Source organism: Zonotrichia leucophrys, chromosome 12, assembly GCF_028769735.1.
Source record: "Zonotrichia leucophrys gambelii isolate GWCS_2022_RI chromosome 12, RI_Zleu_2.0, whole genome shotgun sequence".
Lineage (NCBI taxonomy): Eukaryota > Metazoa > Chordata > Aves > Passeriformes > Passerellidae > Zonotrichia > Zonotrichia leucophrys.
Genome location: NC_088182.1, coordinates 18,532,421 through 18,546,011, shown reverse-complemented (window position 1 = coordinate 18,546,011; position 13,591 = coordinate 18,532,421). Strand labels below are relative to the sequence as shown.

General features: G+C 43.9%; 1 protein-coding gene across 15 annotated transcripts in view; it reads left to right on the top strand.

The window, feature by feature from the left end:
* IQSEC1 (IQ motif and Sec7 domain ArfGEF 1) overlaps nt 1-13,591 on the top strand; it is a 297,702-nt gene that overhangs the window by 248,166 nt on the left and 35,945 nt on the right. For all 15 annotated transcript variants that reach the window (XM_064723778.1, XM_064723787.1, XM_064723775.1 and 12 more), the window contains 2 exons: nt 6,717-6,996; nt 7,564-8,828. In XM_064723778.1, coding sequence (XP_064579848.1) covers nt 6,717-6,996; nt 7,564-8,828 — 1,545 coding nt within the window. The remainder of the gene's footprint in view (nt 1-6,716; nt 6,997-7,563; nt 8,829-13,591) is intronic.

Here is a 13,591-nt window from a genome sequence, read left to right as displayed (position 1 = left end):
GCTTATTGAATTCAGGGATTTGTGTAAGTTCTTAATATAATTGACTTCTGTTTACTAGACAGCACAAACCAGACATGGCAATAAGGACTAGGTTCTAGTTCAAACTGCATTAATAATAAACTTCTGCTCAAATGTTCTCACTCCAGTGGGGATTATTGTATTGGGGGGTGGAGAAAATGCTAAACCATGTCAAGTACATGTGGCCAGTTGAGAATTAATGGAGAATGTTTGGTGGGTAATTGGAGACAATACAGTGCACAGATCAGAGCTTTAATTAAATGCACTCCTGGTTTATGGCAGAGAGCAGCACAGGTACTGAAGCACGAGGCAGCTTTGAGGCAGAGGGCTGTGCCCTGTGCCAAAGGAGTGCTCTGTGAGGTGAGGTTGTGTGGGGAGCACAGCTCTGGAGAGCAGAGTTCTGCCTGCAATTGTCACTTAAAATTACACATTCAGACCAGGCCTTCGTTGCACTTGTAAAGGCAAAGTTATGTGCAAGACATTGACTTTTGGAGAGGTTTGTTCCTATGTGGAATGGCCACATTTGGCCTAAACATTTTTGCTATTTGAGTGGTTTGTTTCAGCCGTCGTGCTGGAAGTGCCTGGCCACACCAGCTGCTGCAGCAGCTGCCATCCTGCTTCTCTCTGTTACCCACTTGGTTCCAGGGGCGACTTCTGGTCTGCATTCCCTGGGCTAGGTAGAGAATTTGGGCCTATTTCAAGTGGAAATCTATAATTAGGAGCTAAGATCACAGTTTGACTGGTTTTAACCTCCACATTTGAAAAGATGGTTGGTGTAAAACAGATGCATAACATCTTCCTCCCTGGGCATTTGGACCTGTTTATACAGAATATTTATTTTTGAGTGAGGCAGAAGTTTTACTGGAAATGATGTTTATGAAATGAGATTTTAATGCAAAAAGCTTCACTCTGTGGTTTGCATTTAAATCCATCTCATAAATCCTAAGGCAGAGTCCCAAGAAGGTATCTGGATACATCAGCTGTGGATATGTTGGTGTTTATGGGCAGAAAAGTTTCTGGAACAAAGGAAGAAGATGAGTTTGCTGAATTGTTCTGTGAGTAGGTGTGACTTCAAGGGAACCAGCTTTACATTGCATTTTTCTTGAAGAGGGAAATAAATTACATGGATCCAGAGAAAAGCAGGCATGTGAGAGAAGGATGATTTGGCTGAGGAATTTCATGAAAAACCACTCATGCAAATGCTTCACTGTTGCAACAAATAAAATAAAGTATCGATTCTTCATTAATCTCAATTTGAATTCAGGCTGTGCTGACTACCTGGAGTTTTAGTGCTGCTCTCCCACAGCCCTGCCTTAAAACCTCCCTGCTTCCCAAAGAACAGAGCCCTTGCATTGTCGTGGCCAAGCTGAGTGCCTTCATCACCCTGTGCTGACTGGAATGTTAAGCTGGGCATGTTTTTGTTGCTGTTTTTGTAATACTCATGCTGCCTTTCCACAATGTAGAAGAAAAGAAATTTATTCAGTGTACCCATGTGTTCATACTATGGAAAAATCTTTAAAGATGTAACAGCACAAACTTATTATATTGTCATACTTCTCTTTGTGTCCAAAACAATTTTTTAACAGGATTAATATAATGCTGATTGGTTCTCATGTGTGTACTATCCAGTTGTTAGGGCCTGTTTTCAATTTCATGTCTTTATATTACACTGTTGAAAGTCCATTCTGAAAGAGTGATGAAAATAATTCTGATTTCAGAGAATGCTCATTGTAAAACAGCTTCTCAAGCAATTGCTCTGTTCTGCTGGGAGGATCTTCTTCTATTTTAGAATGTTGCATGCAGTTTGGGTTTGGCATTTGCATTATTTAGAAACATGTTTCATTTCTTTGTTCCAAACTAAATCTGCAGCAAACCAGTTTGAACATTTGGGTGATTTCTGGAAGCATATGTTCCCATTATCTTCATATTTTAGTTCTAAAAATGCACAGGGACATTTGACTGCTTGAAACTGGGGGGTTTCTGGGGTGAGAGGCAGCACTGAATCACTGCTTGCATGTGATGGCATTGTTATATACTTCCTTTTTATATGCACAAAGTGTTAAAGATAAGGTTCTGGGCCTCAGGAGGAAAGGGACTTTCTGCTTTTCTGGTTATCAAATGTCTGTCTTTCATGGTATAAATTCTCTGGCAGATAAATTCTTGTGCCTCTGCATCCAAACCAGCAGCTCCTCTGGTCATTTTGCCATTAGTCAGTGGAACAGATAAATCCATACTCGTGGAAAAGCTTGGGGTTTGCTCCTTACTGGAATTCAGGTCTTTTTTAAGATTTCTATTTTAAGCTCAAATGTTGAAGTTCTCTTATTTTCAAGATATTGTCTTTGTTGTGGTTTTTTTCTTTGTTTGGTTTGGTTGGGTTTTTTTTTCCTTTGCTAATAGTATGGCAAGATTTGAAGGAAAAGGAAGGTGTGAATATAAAAATGAAAAAATAAAGAATGACAGTAGATAGTCAAACATCATGAATAATATGTTACATCATGAATAATATGTTATTGTTTTAAAATTTTAAAATATGGTAGTGGATTTAAGGTACTGGTGCTAATTACAGCCTTTGTGATTAGAAGTAATAACTGAAAGTGTAAAGTGAGAGCCAGGGAAGAACAGAGCTGCCAGGCTTGTGCTGCTGAAATGCCTGCAGAGGAAATGTTTTGCTTTGGTCATGGCTCACCACACAACTGCAGGGGAGAGAGGAGACAGAGCTTCTTCTTATGAGGTAGTTCTTGCAAGGAACTCATCCCTGAACTGTGGGAAATTACTGTAAAATCAGGACCTTTTCCTAGCAACAGCAGCTCCTCCCCTTTTTGTCAGCCTGGATTTTTTTAACAGTATTATAAGCTGAGGTTTACAGGAAGAAATTTTTAGTTTCTAAGAAAATGCTAATTCAGTCAGTGCTGGCAACTGTTTCAAAAAGTTATTTAGTTGTATAAAGTTTTTCAATGGCTCTATTTTAAATTTTTGTTCATGCAAAGTCATATTAGTAATACTAATTATTTTTAAATATTTCATTTTCATTCTTCAGCTGTTCCATTCTCTGCTTCTTTGTAAAATTCTTGCAAGCAACCTTTCACTTTTTCTGGCTTGGCAGATAATGAATGTCAATTTTCTGCTGAAACAGGAGTGCAATAAAGGAGTTGGACTTATAGGTTCATTTCAGCTGTTTTGCATTCTCCTAATAACACACAATTAGAATATTCAACAGATTGCTGGGCTCACTAGTAATATGCAGTTGCACATTGCAGGGAGATAAACCAAATTAATCCACCAGAATTTTTTATCTAAAACAATGAAATTATCAGTAATTGTACTGGACATGTCTGGTAGGTAGCAGATGCCTCAAATTGGAGACCTTTATAGAGAAGCAGTTCCTAATTCCAGTTGGGATTTTTAATTAACAGTTCTTTAATATAATATATATGTATGTATATATAGTAAAAGCATAAGTAATGGTAATTACCAGTATTACAGTGTCCATTTCTGTAGTGTGCTCAGTGTCGTTAATGTGTCAGAGAGGGGCAGTGTGTGCAGGGTGTGGAGCTGGAGCGGCTGCAGAGGTGTCTCAGCTTCCCCCTCAGTCCAGGCAGACTTCTCCTGGTTCTCACTGCAAGCCTGGAGCAGAGCCCTTGACATTTGTGTGTGTTGGCAGTTTCAGTGAGTGCACAGAGAAAAACCACCCCTGAACCCTGCAGGGACTGCTCTTGTTCTGCATCTGGCTCACAGAATTGTTGGGCTGGAGAAGCCCTCCCAGGCACTGAGCCCAGCCATTCCCCAGCAGCGCCACGGCCACCCCTGCCCCGTGTCCCCAGGTGCCACATCCACACGGATTTTAAACTGTCCCACCCAGGGAGCAGAGCACCTGTGCAGAGCAGCCAGTTTCTCCAGGAGAAGGCTGGCAGGAACAGTGCCAAAGGTTTGAGGTGCCAGCAGGTGACATCCCCAGCCTGTCCTCACACTGAAGCAGCTCACCCTGTCCAGGAGGAGAGCAGGCCGGTCAGGCAGGACCTGCCTTTGCCAGCCCCACGCTGGCCAGACCTGCTCTCCAGGGTGTGCTGGCACTCAGGGTGACCTGCCCTGTGACCTGCCCAGCACTGAGGTCAGGCTGGCACATCTGGAGCTCCCCAAAGTGCCCTTGCACCCTTCTTGCAGAGGGCTGGTCCATGTCTGATAGCCTGCAGTGGCCCAGGCCTGCTGGGAGCTGCCTCAGTGAGCCCTGCCAGCTCTGTGCTGCTCCCTCCGTGCAGCAAGCCAGCTTGCCATCCTTGCAGCTTCACACAAGTCATATTTGTTGACATGGTTTTCTTCTCCAAACATATGTAAAGTAGAAGAAGTAGAAAGCAAGCTGCTTCTCTTTGCCAGTGAAGTTTCACTTTAATGAAATAATTCATATGGAGCTTCAGCTGCTCCTGGGAGGCGGGGAAGAGCTGAATGGGGGAAAGCCTTCAAGCCTGTGCACGTGTGTTTGCTTGGAAGGGCTCTTGTTGTGCCTGTTGTACATGTAATTATTTCCATGCTTCAAAGGTCAGGTGGCAGGGAGTAGGCCCATGAGCAAAATGAGAGCGAGCATTACAGTCAGTCAAGCATCACATTTATACCGGGAAAAAGTACAAAAGGCAAAACTAAAAATTAAGAAGGAACCCTTAACTTTAGTCAGAACTCTGGGAAGATATCCTTCCAACTTCTTGTGATTAGGGCAGTGCCCTTTTTGTTGAGGAAAAGGTTAAGGGATCCATGGAAGGTAGTGTTATTAAAATGTCAACAGGAGGTTATAATCAGCATGGAAGGGATATTAAATAGTTCACAATGCAAGGGTGAGGAAGGCAGAAAACGTCAACAGAACCGAAGAAGATAATTCCAGCCTTCCTGTTAAAAACAAATTTGCCATGCTTGTATGGAAAGTACTCACAAATAAACTTGCAGCTAGGATGTGCTGTCCAAAATAGCACAGCTCACAGCTGGCAGAGCAGAGGAAGGAGTTTCAGTGTTTAAAAGAGAACGTGAAGCAGCTCAGTATCATACCGTGTCTTTAATGGATGCTTCAGAGAGAATGACCTGTTTGTTTTTAGCGGGTGCTTACACAGTTTCAGTGTCACTGCAGAACTCTGCATAGTTTATCATTTTTAAGTTGAAAGCCAGCTGTATCACGGAGGGAAAGGGATTAGTTTCCTGTCAGCTTCCTTTTTGGAAAAAGCAATGTGTGCACACTGCAAATATTTCCAGCCTGGGTTAAGTATGTTTGAAAATACCTTTTGGTTGGAGTCATATTTTGATGGGCAAAGAGAGAGGACTTGCTTTCAGTTTTACATGTTTATAGAAGCATTTTAAGAAATCTAAGGGGCTTTTTTTTCTCTCCTTCCCTTTAAAAAGTACAAACTGTTCAAGCTGGGAGAGTTTGGCCGGGGTTAACCCTCAGCTCTTCAGTCGGAGGAGAACATTCTTTCAGAAATTGCTCTGTACTTTTTGAAGGGACAGCTGAGAGACAACAGGAGGGCTTTGGCTTTTAAGTACAGATGAATGAAGGAAAAAAATACAGGGTGTGGTGGGAATGCAGAGTTTTACTTCTTTGGAGTTTGGATGTGCCGTTCCTAAAACAAAAGGTAGGGGAAGTGCTGCTTGTATTGGTGCATGTGTGAAGTGTTTGCTGAGTCTTTTCAGGAATTAAAAAAAAAAATCGTTTTTCTGTCAATGTTCTGTGTACACAGGATGAGACAGACAGTAAATATTGGTGTGAAACATGAAAAGATGGAAGAGTGAAAGTGCATGTATTGCAATGTGAGCGTGCCCTCCTGCAAATACAACCCAAATACAAATTGCTGTTAGTCATCAGTACTTCAGAATACACCTAGGGCTCGGTTTTACAATGTTTCTTATTGTGTGCATCCCTTTTAATAGAAAATGGGGTTTTCCTTTCCTTTATTCCTTAGCAATAACAGCATTTGTGTGAAAACAAAGTAGTCTCTTTGCTAGATGGGTGCTGTTGAGCTTTCTTCATCTGAAACCATGTTGCTTTCATTAGCTAGAAACACCATCCCTTGGGATGCTTTTACTCCAAAACCTACCAAAAGTATCCCATGGGAGCAATCTTTCACTAGCAGGGAAATAAATGAGATTTCTCTTGCAAATTCTTTTCCCAACTTTAGTTTTTAGAAACATCATAGCTCTCAAGATCCATTAAATCCCTATCTCCATGAGAGTAGTCCTTTTATGTCAAATTGTAATATAAGGGTAAGAGAATATTGCTTTAATTGGTCAAAGCAAAGAGAGACATAAATAAGCATCTGTCATTTTGAATGGAGAAGCTTGGAAATAAGCAGTCTTTTAAGAAATTAGAAGTTTTCATTCATTTTACAGAGTAGTTCCTGAGTGACTTACTCAGGATATTATTAGAAATTAGTGTATAAAGTTCAATAATGCTTGAAACCTCCATTGTCCTGTTTGACTCATGCTCTAAAGATGTCATGGGCATGACAGATTGAGACTTGCAAAAACTACAGCACAAACTGCAGCAGAAACTGAGGCGTTTGTCATGAAAGCCACGTTACTTGAAACACCTGCATGCTATCAGCAAAACTTGCTGGATGCCTACACAAAGTGAAACTAAAGCAGAACTGTGCTGTTTGCTGGGGAGAATTTCGGTGTGCTGGGCTCACCCGAGGCTTTTGCTGTCTCTCTCTTTCGTTGTGCAGCGTTGAGGGGGAGGCTCCCAGCAGCGAGACCGGCACGTCCCTGGATAGCCCGTCGGGATACCCGCAGGGCCCCATAACGCACAGCTCCGCCCTGAGCCCCGAGCACTACGAGCACCCCTACGGGCTCTACTCCATCGCGCCGGGCCAGCAGCGAGCGCGCCGGCCCAAGCTGCAGCACTCCACCTCCATCCTGCGCAAACAGGCCGAGGAGGAGGCCATCAAACGGTCCCGGTCGCTTTCCGAGAGCTATGAACTCTCCTCAGACCTACAGGATAAGCAGGTATTTGTGCTCTGCTACCTCGTGTGTGTCTGTGAATTGGGAGAAGTCTTTTCTAGCATCGCTTCACTTGGGACTTTTAACTCTGGTCTCCTTTGTCCCATACTGGAGAAATGTGTATTCGTTGTCTCCCTGCTAGAGAAAAGTGTAAAAGATATTAACAGTTTAATTAAGATTTAGTAGTTTTAACAGTTAATACTGTTAAAAGTCTAAACAGTTCTTGGAACTGAGATTGTATGCTCCAGGAGTGTACTAGAATGTAATCATGCAAAATGTTTTTCTAAGAAAATGAGTCATTTTGAAACCCAGGTGTTTTTGTTGTCACAGAAAGGAAGGAAGAACTCATTGCAACTGATATTCTCTTACATCTGTGAGGTGAATTAATATACTTTTGTATTTTATGGGGGAATTTGCAGATGACTGTTCATCATTGGAGTTTTGAGTTTTTACTTTCAAAACCAATACATATAAAGTCTATTAAAGAGGTTAGGAGAGTGCAATGTTTTTGTGAGGCGTTCCCCTTGTCCCGAGCTGCACGAAGTGACGAGGGGTGCGTGTGTTCCCTGGCAGGTGGAGATGCTGGAACGGAAGTATGGGGGCCGTCTGATCACCAGACATGCTGCCCGCACCATCCAGACCGCCTTCCGCCAGTATCAGATGAACAAGAACTTCGAGCGCCTGCGCAGTTCTATGTCCGAGAACCGCATGTCAAGGCGCATCGTCCTGTCCAATATGAGAATGCAGTTTTCCTTTGAAGGACCTGAGAAAGTCCACAGCTCCTACTTCGAGGGGAAGCAAGTTTCTGTTACAAATGATGGGTCAAAGCTGGGCTCCCTCGTACCGTCGGAGTGCAACGAGCTCGGGGAGACGGCGACCATGAAGTCCCCGGCGGCGTCCACTGATTTCACTGATGCTATAACAGAACTGGAGGATGCTTTTTCCAGGCAGGTGAAATCCCTGGCGGAATCCATCGACGACGCGCTGAACTGCCGCAGCCTGCACGCGGATGAAATCCAGAGCGCGGAGCAGGTCAGGAGCCGGGAGATGGAGAGGGAGAGCTGTGCCCCGAGCAAAGCAGCGATGCACAACGTGGATCACAGGAAGCTGGACGAGATGACGGCGTCCTACAGCGATGTCACGTTGTACATCGACGAGGAGGAGCTGTCCCCGCCCCTGCCGCTCTCCCAGTCCGTGGACAGGCCGTCCAGCACGGAGTCGGACTTGAGGCTCCGCTCCGTGAACTCTTCCCAGGAGTACTGGTCCATGACCCACAAAGACGACAAGTTAGACACTGATACGAGCTGCAGGAGTACCCCATCACTGGAATGCCAGGAGCAGAGGATGAGGATGGATCACCTCCCCCTGCTCACCATCGAGCCGCCCAGTGACAGCTCCGTGGACTTGAGCGACCGCTCGGAGAGGGGCTCATTAAAGAGACAGAATGCGTACGACCGAGGCATCCCCAGCCAGCAAGGCAGCCCCAAACATATCCCTCACAGCATTCCTGCCAAGATCATCACCCGGGAGGAGCAGGAGGCCAGGCACAGGGCTAGGCCCATAGACAGCCACTTGGCCATCAATGGCACAGCCAACAGGCAAAGCAAATCAGAGTCTGATTACTCTGATGGAGACAACGACAGCATCAACAGCACTTCCAACTCCAATGATACAATAAATTGCAGCTCAGAATCCTCTTCTAGGGACAGCCTAAGGGAGCAAACCTTGAGCAAACAAACCTACCACAAAGAGACTCGCAACAGCTGGGATTCCCCTGCCTTCAGTAACGATGTTATCAGGAAACGCCATTATAGGATTGGGCTGAATCTTTTTAACAAGTAAGTACAGCAGTTCCTGCCTTCCTCTCAGTGTCACTGAGAATGAGCCAGGAATATTCTTCTTGTAACAGGTAAGGTAAGGCTGGTGTCTGGTACTGACCTTTCAGTGAATAAAAAGGTGCTTGTGGTGACTGTTCATGTTCAAGTCGATGTCTTCATACTTTAACAGCTTCAGGAGAAAAAGAAAAAATGTAATTATGAGTGTAGGAATGGTAGTAAATTATTGAAGATTAATCCAACTCCCTCCTTGGGGAAAAATATGGTGGCTTGATCCTGATCCATTTTTTAGTGTTATGTTATAAAAATTCAGATTTCTTCTTGCCCTAATCATGAAGGTGGTGTAAAACTCATTGGGTAGGAATTAGAAACAGCATGCAGCATATGATGAGTTTCCTGTTTAACACTGGCAGGGCCTGGAATTTGTTCAGTAGATTTCATTAAAACTGTGATGCTAAAAGCCAATACACTGAATATTTTTTATACTAAATGAATATTTATCATTTATCACAGAACTATCACAAAATTTGTATTTCTGCCTATGACTAATAGTTTTCCTATGTTTTCCCTGTGGCTTGAGTGATTTCAGGCCTCCTTTTCAGGTAGCAGTGCTTTGATGTGTTTGGATTGATAGGTTGGTGGTTCCTCATGTATTTATTCTAACATTGTAGTAAGTTAAAGCTTTTTGCTGCCATCACATGAGCTGTGCATTACAGCCCCAAATTTGGCTGTAAACACTTCCAGGTTTAGTTTTTAATCTGTGTGAAAATGCCTTTATGGGAGCTTCCAGCCAATTGGAATTATGCAAATCATAGGATTGCTGCTTGTGAAGTTGAATGGGTAGGAAAATACATCAATTAGCTCTTTTTTAGAAAACTGGAAAATAGCATCCTTGGCAGGGCAGGTGGGGAGGAAGGTGTTGGTGCTGTTGGCTGACATTTAACACTTGGTGTTTGCCTGGGTTTTGCACAGCAATTGAGCCTCGAGCAGTCAATGCTCAGTGAGCCTCAGGCTTGGTAAAATCTTTTGAGTCAGCTGCAGGAGGGTGTAGGGAAAAAGTGAATGGAAAAAGTGCCCAGGCAGCATGCTGGGGTGAATGAGAGCATTGAAGCTGTCAGGTGCTGCTGGTGACTCGTCAGTGGGAGGCTGAAAGTGAAAAGTAAACATCAGGAACAGACAATAATAGAGGCAGTTGTTTGAAACAGATCAAAGCGACCTTGCTGCACAGATTTGCACAAAGATAAACCTGTTTTCTGTATTGTTCTGAGGTGATGAGCAGCTCCTCAGCAGTGAGTGCTGCAGGACAGGACTCTGCAGAACTCCAGGCAGCACCTCTGAGTGCATCTTCTGCTCTGTGTGATTTCCTTTTCTCCACTGCATTTTATCTCCAGCATTGAGAGCAAAGTGAAGATTGTCATTACTTTCTGCTAAGTCAGTGTGATTCTATTGATTCCTCAGACAGTCCCCAAATACCCCACATATCCCACATGTCTTGGGCTTTGATTGTGGCCCTTCAAGTCTGAGGATTGTGACATTTTCCTTAATGGTCAGTGTCAGGTATTGAACTGTCATAGAGTGTGATGGTACATAAATCTGTAAATTCTTTTGAGAAGGGAGCTGGAGAACCTTCAAAGCTTTATTCTTGTGAAAGCTCAGGAGTCTCTAGAGAGTGCATCAGGTGGGATTGCAAATTGCATCTGGAGGTGAGTGGTGAGTGCAGTGGCCAGGTCAGTGCAGCAGAGTCACTTCACTGTCTGTTCACCACATTATCTTCACAACAGATTTATGATCCGAAAATGAGGGGCAGTGACAGCGTTGGCAGCAGCCCTGGGAGGATGTGTGCTCCACCCAGGAGGAAGCACTGAAAGAAGTGGCTTTGAACTTAGCTACTACAAGAAGGCAACTTTTTTTTCCAAATGTCTGCATCTACCAGAGGAAATTTTAGTCATGTCTTTAACAAGGAGTTCACGTTAATTTAATCGTGTCTTGAAATCTTTCTTGCAAATTAAGATCCCAAGCCTTAATTAACAAATGTCCTTTCTTTGTGGTACATGAAGCTTGGCTGAAATGCAAAGAATTAAAAACCTTAAAGAAGTGCATAAATTGTAGCAAATACTTCTGCTTTGTTGAGCAGAAGTGGTAAAAAGGATTAGGATTTTGAAAGCATGGAAAGTCACTATCATCTTAATTGAAATTTCAATTTTTAGCTTTTCTGGCTTTCCTATTTTAATAACAATTTTCAGAAGCCAAAGGACAATTTTCTTATCAGGCCCTTTGTTAGGATAGGCAGTTATGGGTGGGGTAAAAGTTGAGCACAGCTGGTGGTCAGTTCACTTAATCACTGATAGATGCAAAACACCAGGAGCACAAAGCTCCCAGGAGAATGGATAACACAGGACATCAGGAAAAAATTATAGGTAATTGAAAATCACTTTTCTGGGAGTTCTGTTGGAAGGTGTCCCTACCCATGGCAAAGGGTTTGGAAGAAATCATCTTTAGGATTCCTCCCAGCCCAAACCATTCTGTGACTCGGTGATCATCACTTGATCACGGAATTTTTTTCCATAGTGTAACTTGCCCTTCAATTTGGAACCTGAGTGTTGGTTAAAGAAGTGCACTTGCACTTTTCAAAGGTGTTTTGTAGCAGCCCCTAAGCTAGAAGGTAAAGCATCCCCCAAAATGGAATGATTTCTGCCAAAGAAATGGCAAGTGAGTAACAGCCTCTGTGCCCTGCGGTGGCTGTGAATGGCAGCAGTGATTCCCCCTGGCAGTGTGTGCTCCATTCATTCCTCCCCAAAGGAAGGGCTGCAGGTGCATGCCCAGAGTGCAGCAGCTCCCAGGGAGCCTTGGGCAGGCCAGCTGTGTTGAATTGGGCATTTTCTTCAGTGGAGCTGGAAAGAGATGTGGACTGGGAGAAATGCACTAGAAACCATTCCTCCCTCACAGGCAGAAGGAAAACACTACCTAGAAAGGTTTATTTTGCAGGCTGCAAATCCTGCCAATGCAAATCCAGCCTTCGAGACTGGTTTGCTTATAAACAAGGCTTCAAGAGGCCTTTTGACTGCTGCTTTAAAAACAAAAACAAGGAGAAAAAAAAAAGAAAAAAGAGCTGTGATTTCATTCTCCTGTTTGTTTTGACTGCAGGCTGGAAATACCAGGTTTACCAGTTATTGCACCCCATTCTGGTAGGATTTTCAGGTTCCATCCTGCTACTGGTGCACTGATGGTTCTGAGAGATTAATGACGAGTGTTTAACCTCAGCAGTGTGAGATGTGTCCTGCCCGTGGGTCAGCAGTGCAGGGCTGGCATTCTGTGCCCGGGGATTGCCACAGAGCCTGGTGCCACCAGGGGGGTGACAGGGGTTTGTGGCTGCCAGGTGTGTTTGCTGCTGACACTGCCCGGGGTCACTGTGTGCCCTGGCCATGGTGACACACCCGGCAGGGCCATGGCAGGGACAGGGACAGGGCAGTGCCTGCTCAGCACTCCTGGGCACAGGGCACAAACACCTTCTGTGTCAGCAAAACGGGGACAACATCTGAGTGGTTTGAAAACTTGTTGCAGCTGTGCCTGGTGTTGCAGAAGATGGGAGATAAGGGTTGGCGTTGCTCAGACTCAGTTTTTAATCTAGCAGAGCCTGGAGTCATGTTTAGTGTCTCCTTTGGGATATCAGCTGTTGGCAGGCGCTGTAAATGGTCCTCCCATCTGGCAGGGTTCCTGTGGCATTGTGTTCCTTGCCATGGGAGCCAGTCCTGCTGGTGCTGATTGCTGACACTGCTGCTGAGGAGAGGCAGCACAGTGCAGCTCTGGGGCTGTTTCACTGCTCTGAGCTTGACACCAGGGCATAGTTTAGGCTTTTCAGCCTAATCCTACGTGTACTTCTTGGGGATACATGAACGTGACACCACTTTGCAGTGCTAGAACAGAGCCTGGGCCAGCAATAATTTGACAATAAATTTTCCCAGGTTCCTTTTACCCTCCACCTCCCTTCTTTTGTCCTCTTTTCCTCTCTGGAAAGGGCAGTGGCAGATGGAGAACTGTTCCCCACGTGTCCTCAGTGCATTACAATGCTCTGTGCTGAAGGGTTTGCTGTGGCTTCTTTTATAAAAGGCCATTATCAAGGTTCCTGCTATTCCAGTGTTCTCCTGAAGGATTTATTGACAGACACAAAAAGGCTTCAGTATCTGTTTGCAATATGCAATGATGTATCATCGTTAGCCCTGAAAGCCCTACTGGCTTCCTTTATTGCTCAATGGGGATGATTTTATTCCAATTTAAAACCCACTGTTGATATGAATTGGATACTAATTCCAGGAGCAGACTTTTTCCAACATTTCTGGATTCCCCAGAATATTAATTTAAGAAGGGTTTTTTTCTATTTTACTAAGCAGATATGAGTGGAATTTGCTGAGTGCTGGTGGGATTATACCAAAGACAATATTACAAATTAGAGTGTCTAGATAAATTCTTGTTGGAAATCTGAGGCACACAATAATAATATTGAGAGAAGGCACATTTTTCATTTTCCATGAAAGCAGCTTTAACTGTTCAACAGAGGTATAAGGTTTCCATCCTTTTCCATCTCCAGGTAGAGACTGAAGGTAATTTGGATTCCTGCATACTGTCACACTCAGGAAGTGCTGCAAGCTTGGTTTCTATTTGAAATCCTTAAAAGTTTCCAAATGTTTTTTGGTTTGTAAAAAATAGTTTTGCAAGTAGTAATTAATTTAACTCCTGTAATAAGTGCACTAATCTGGTGTTCTTAATTT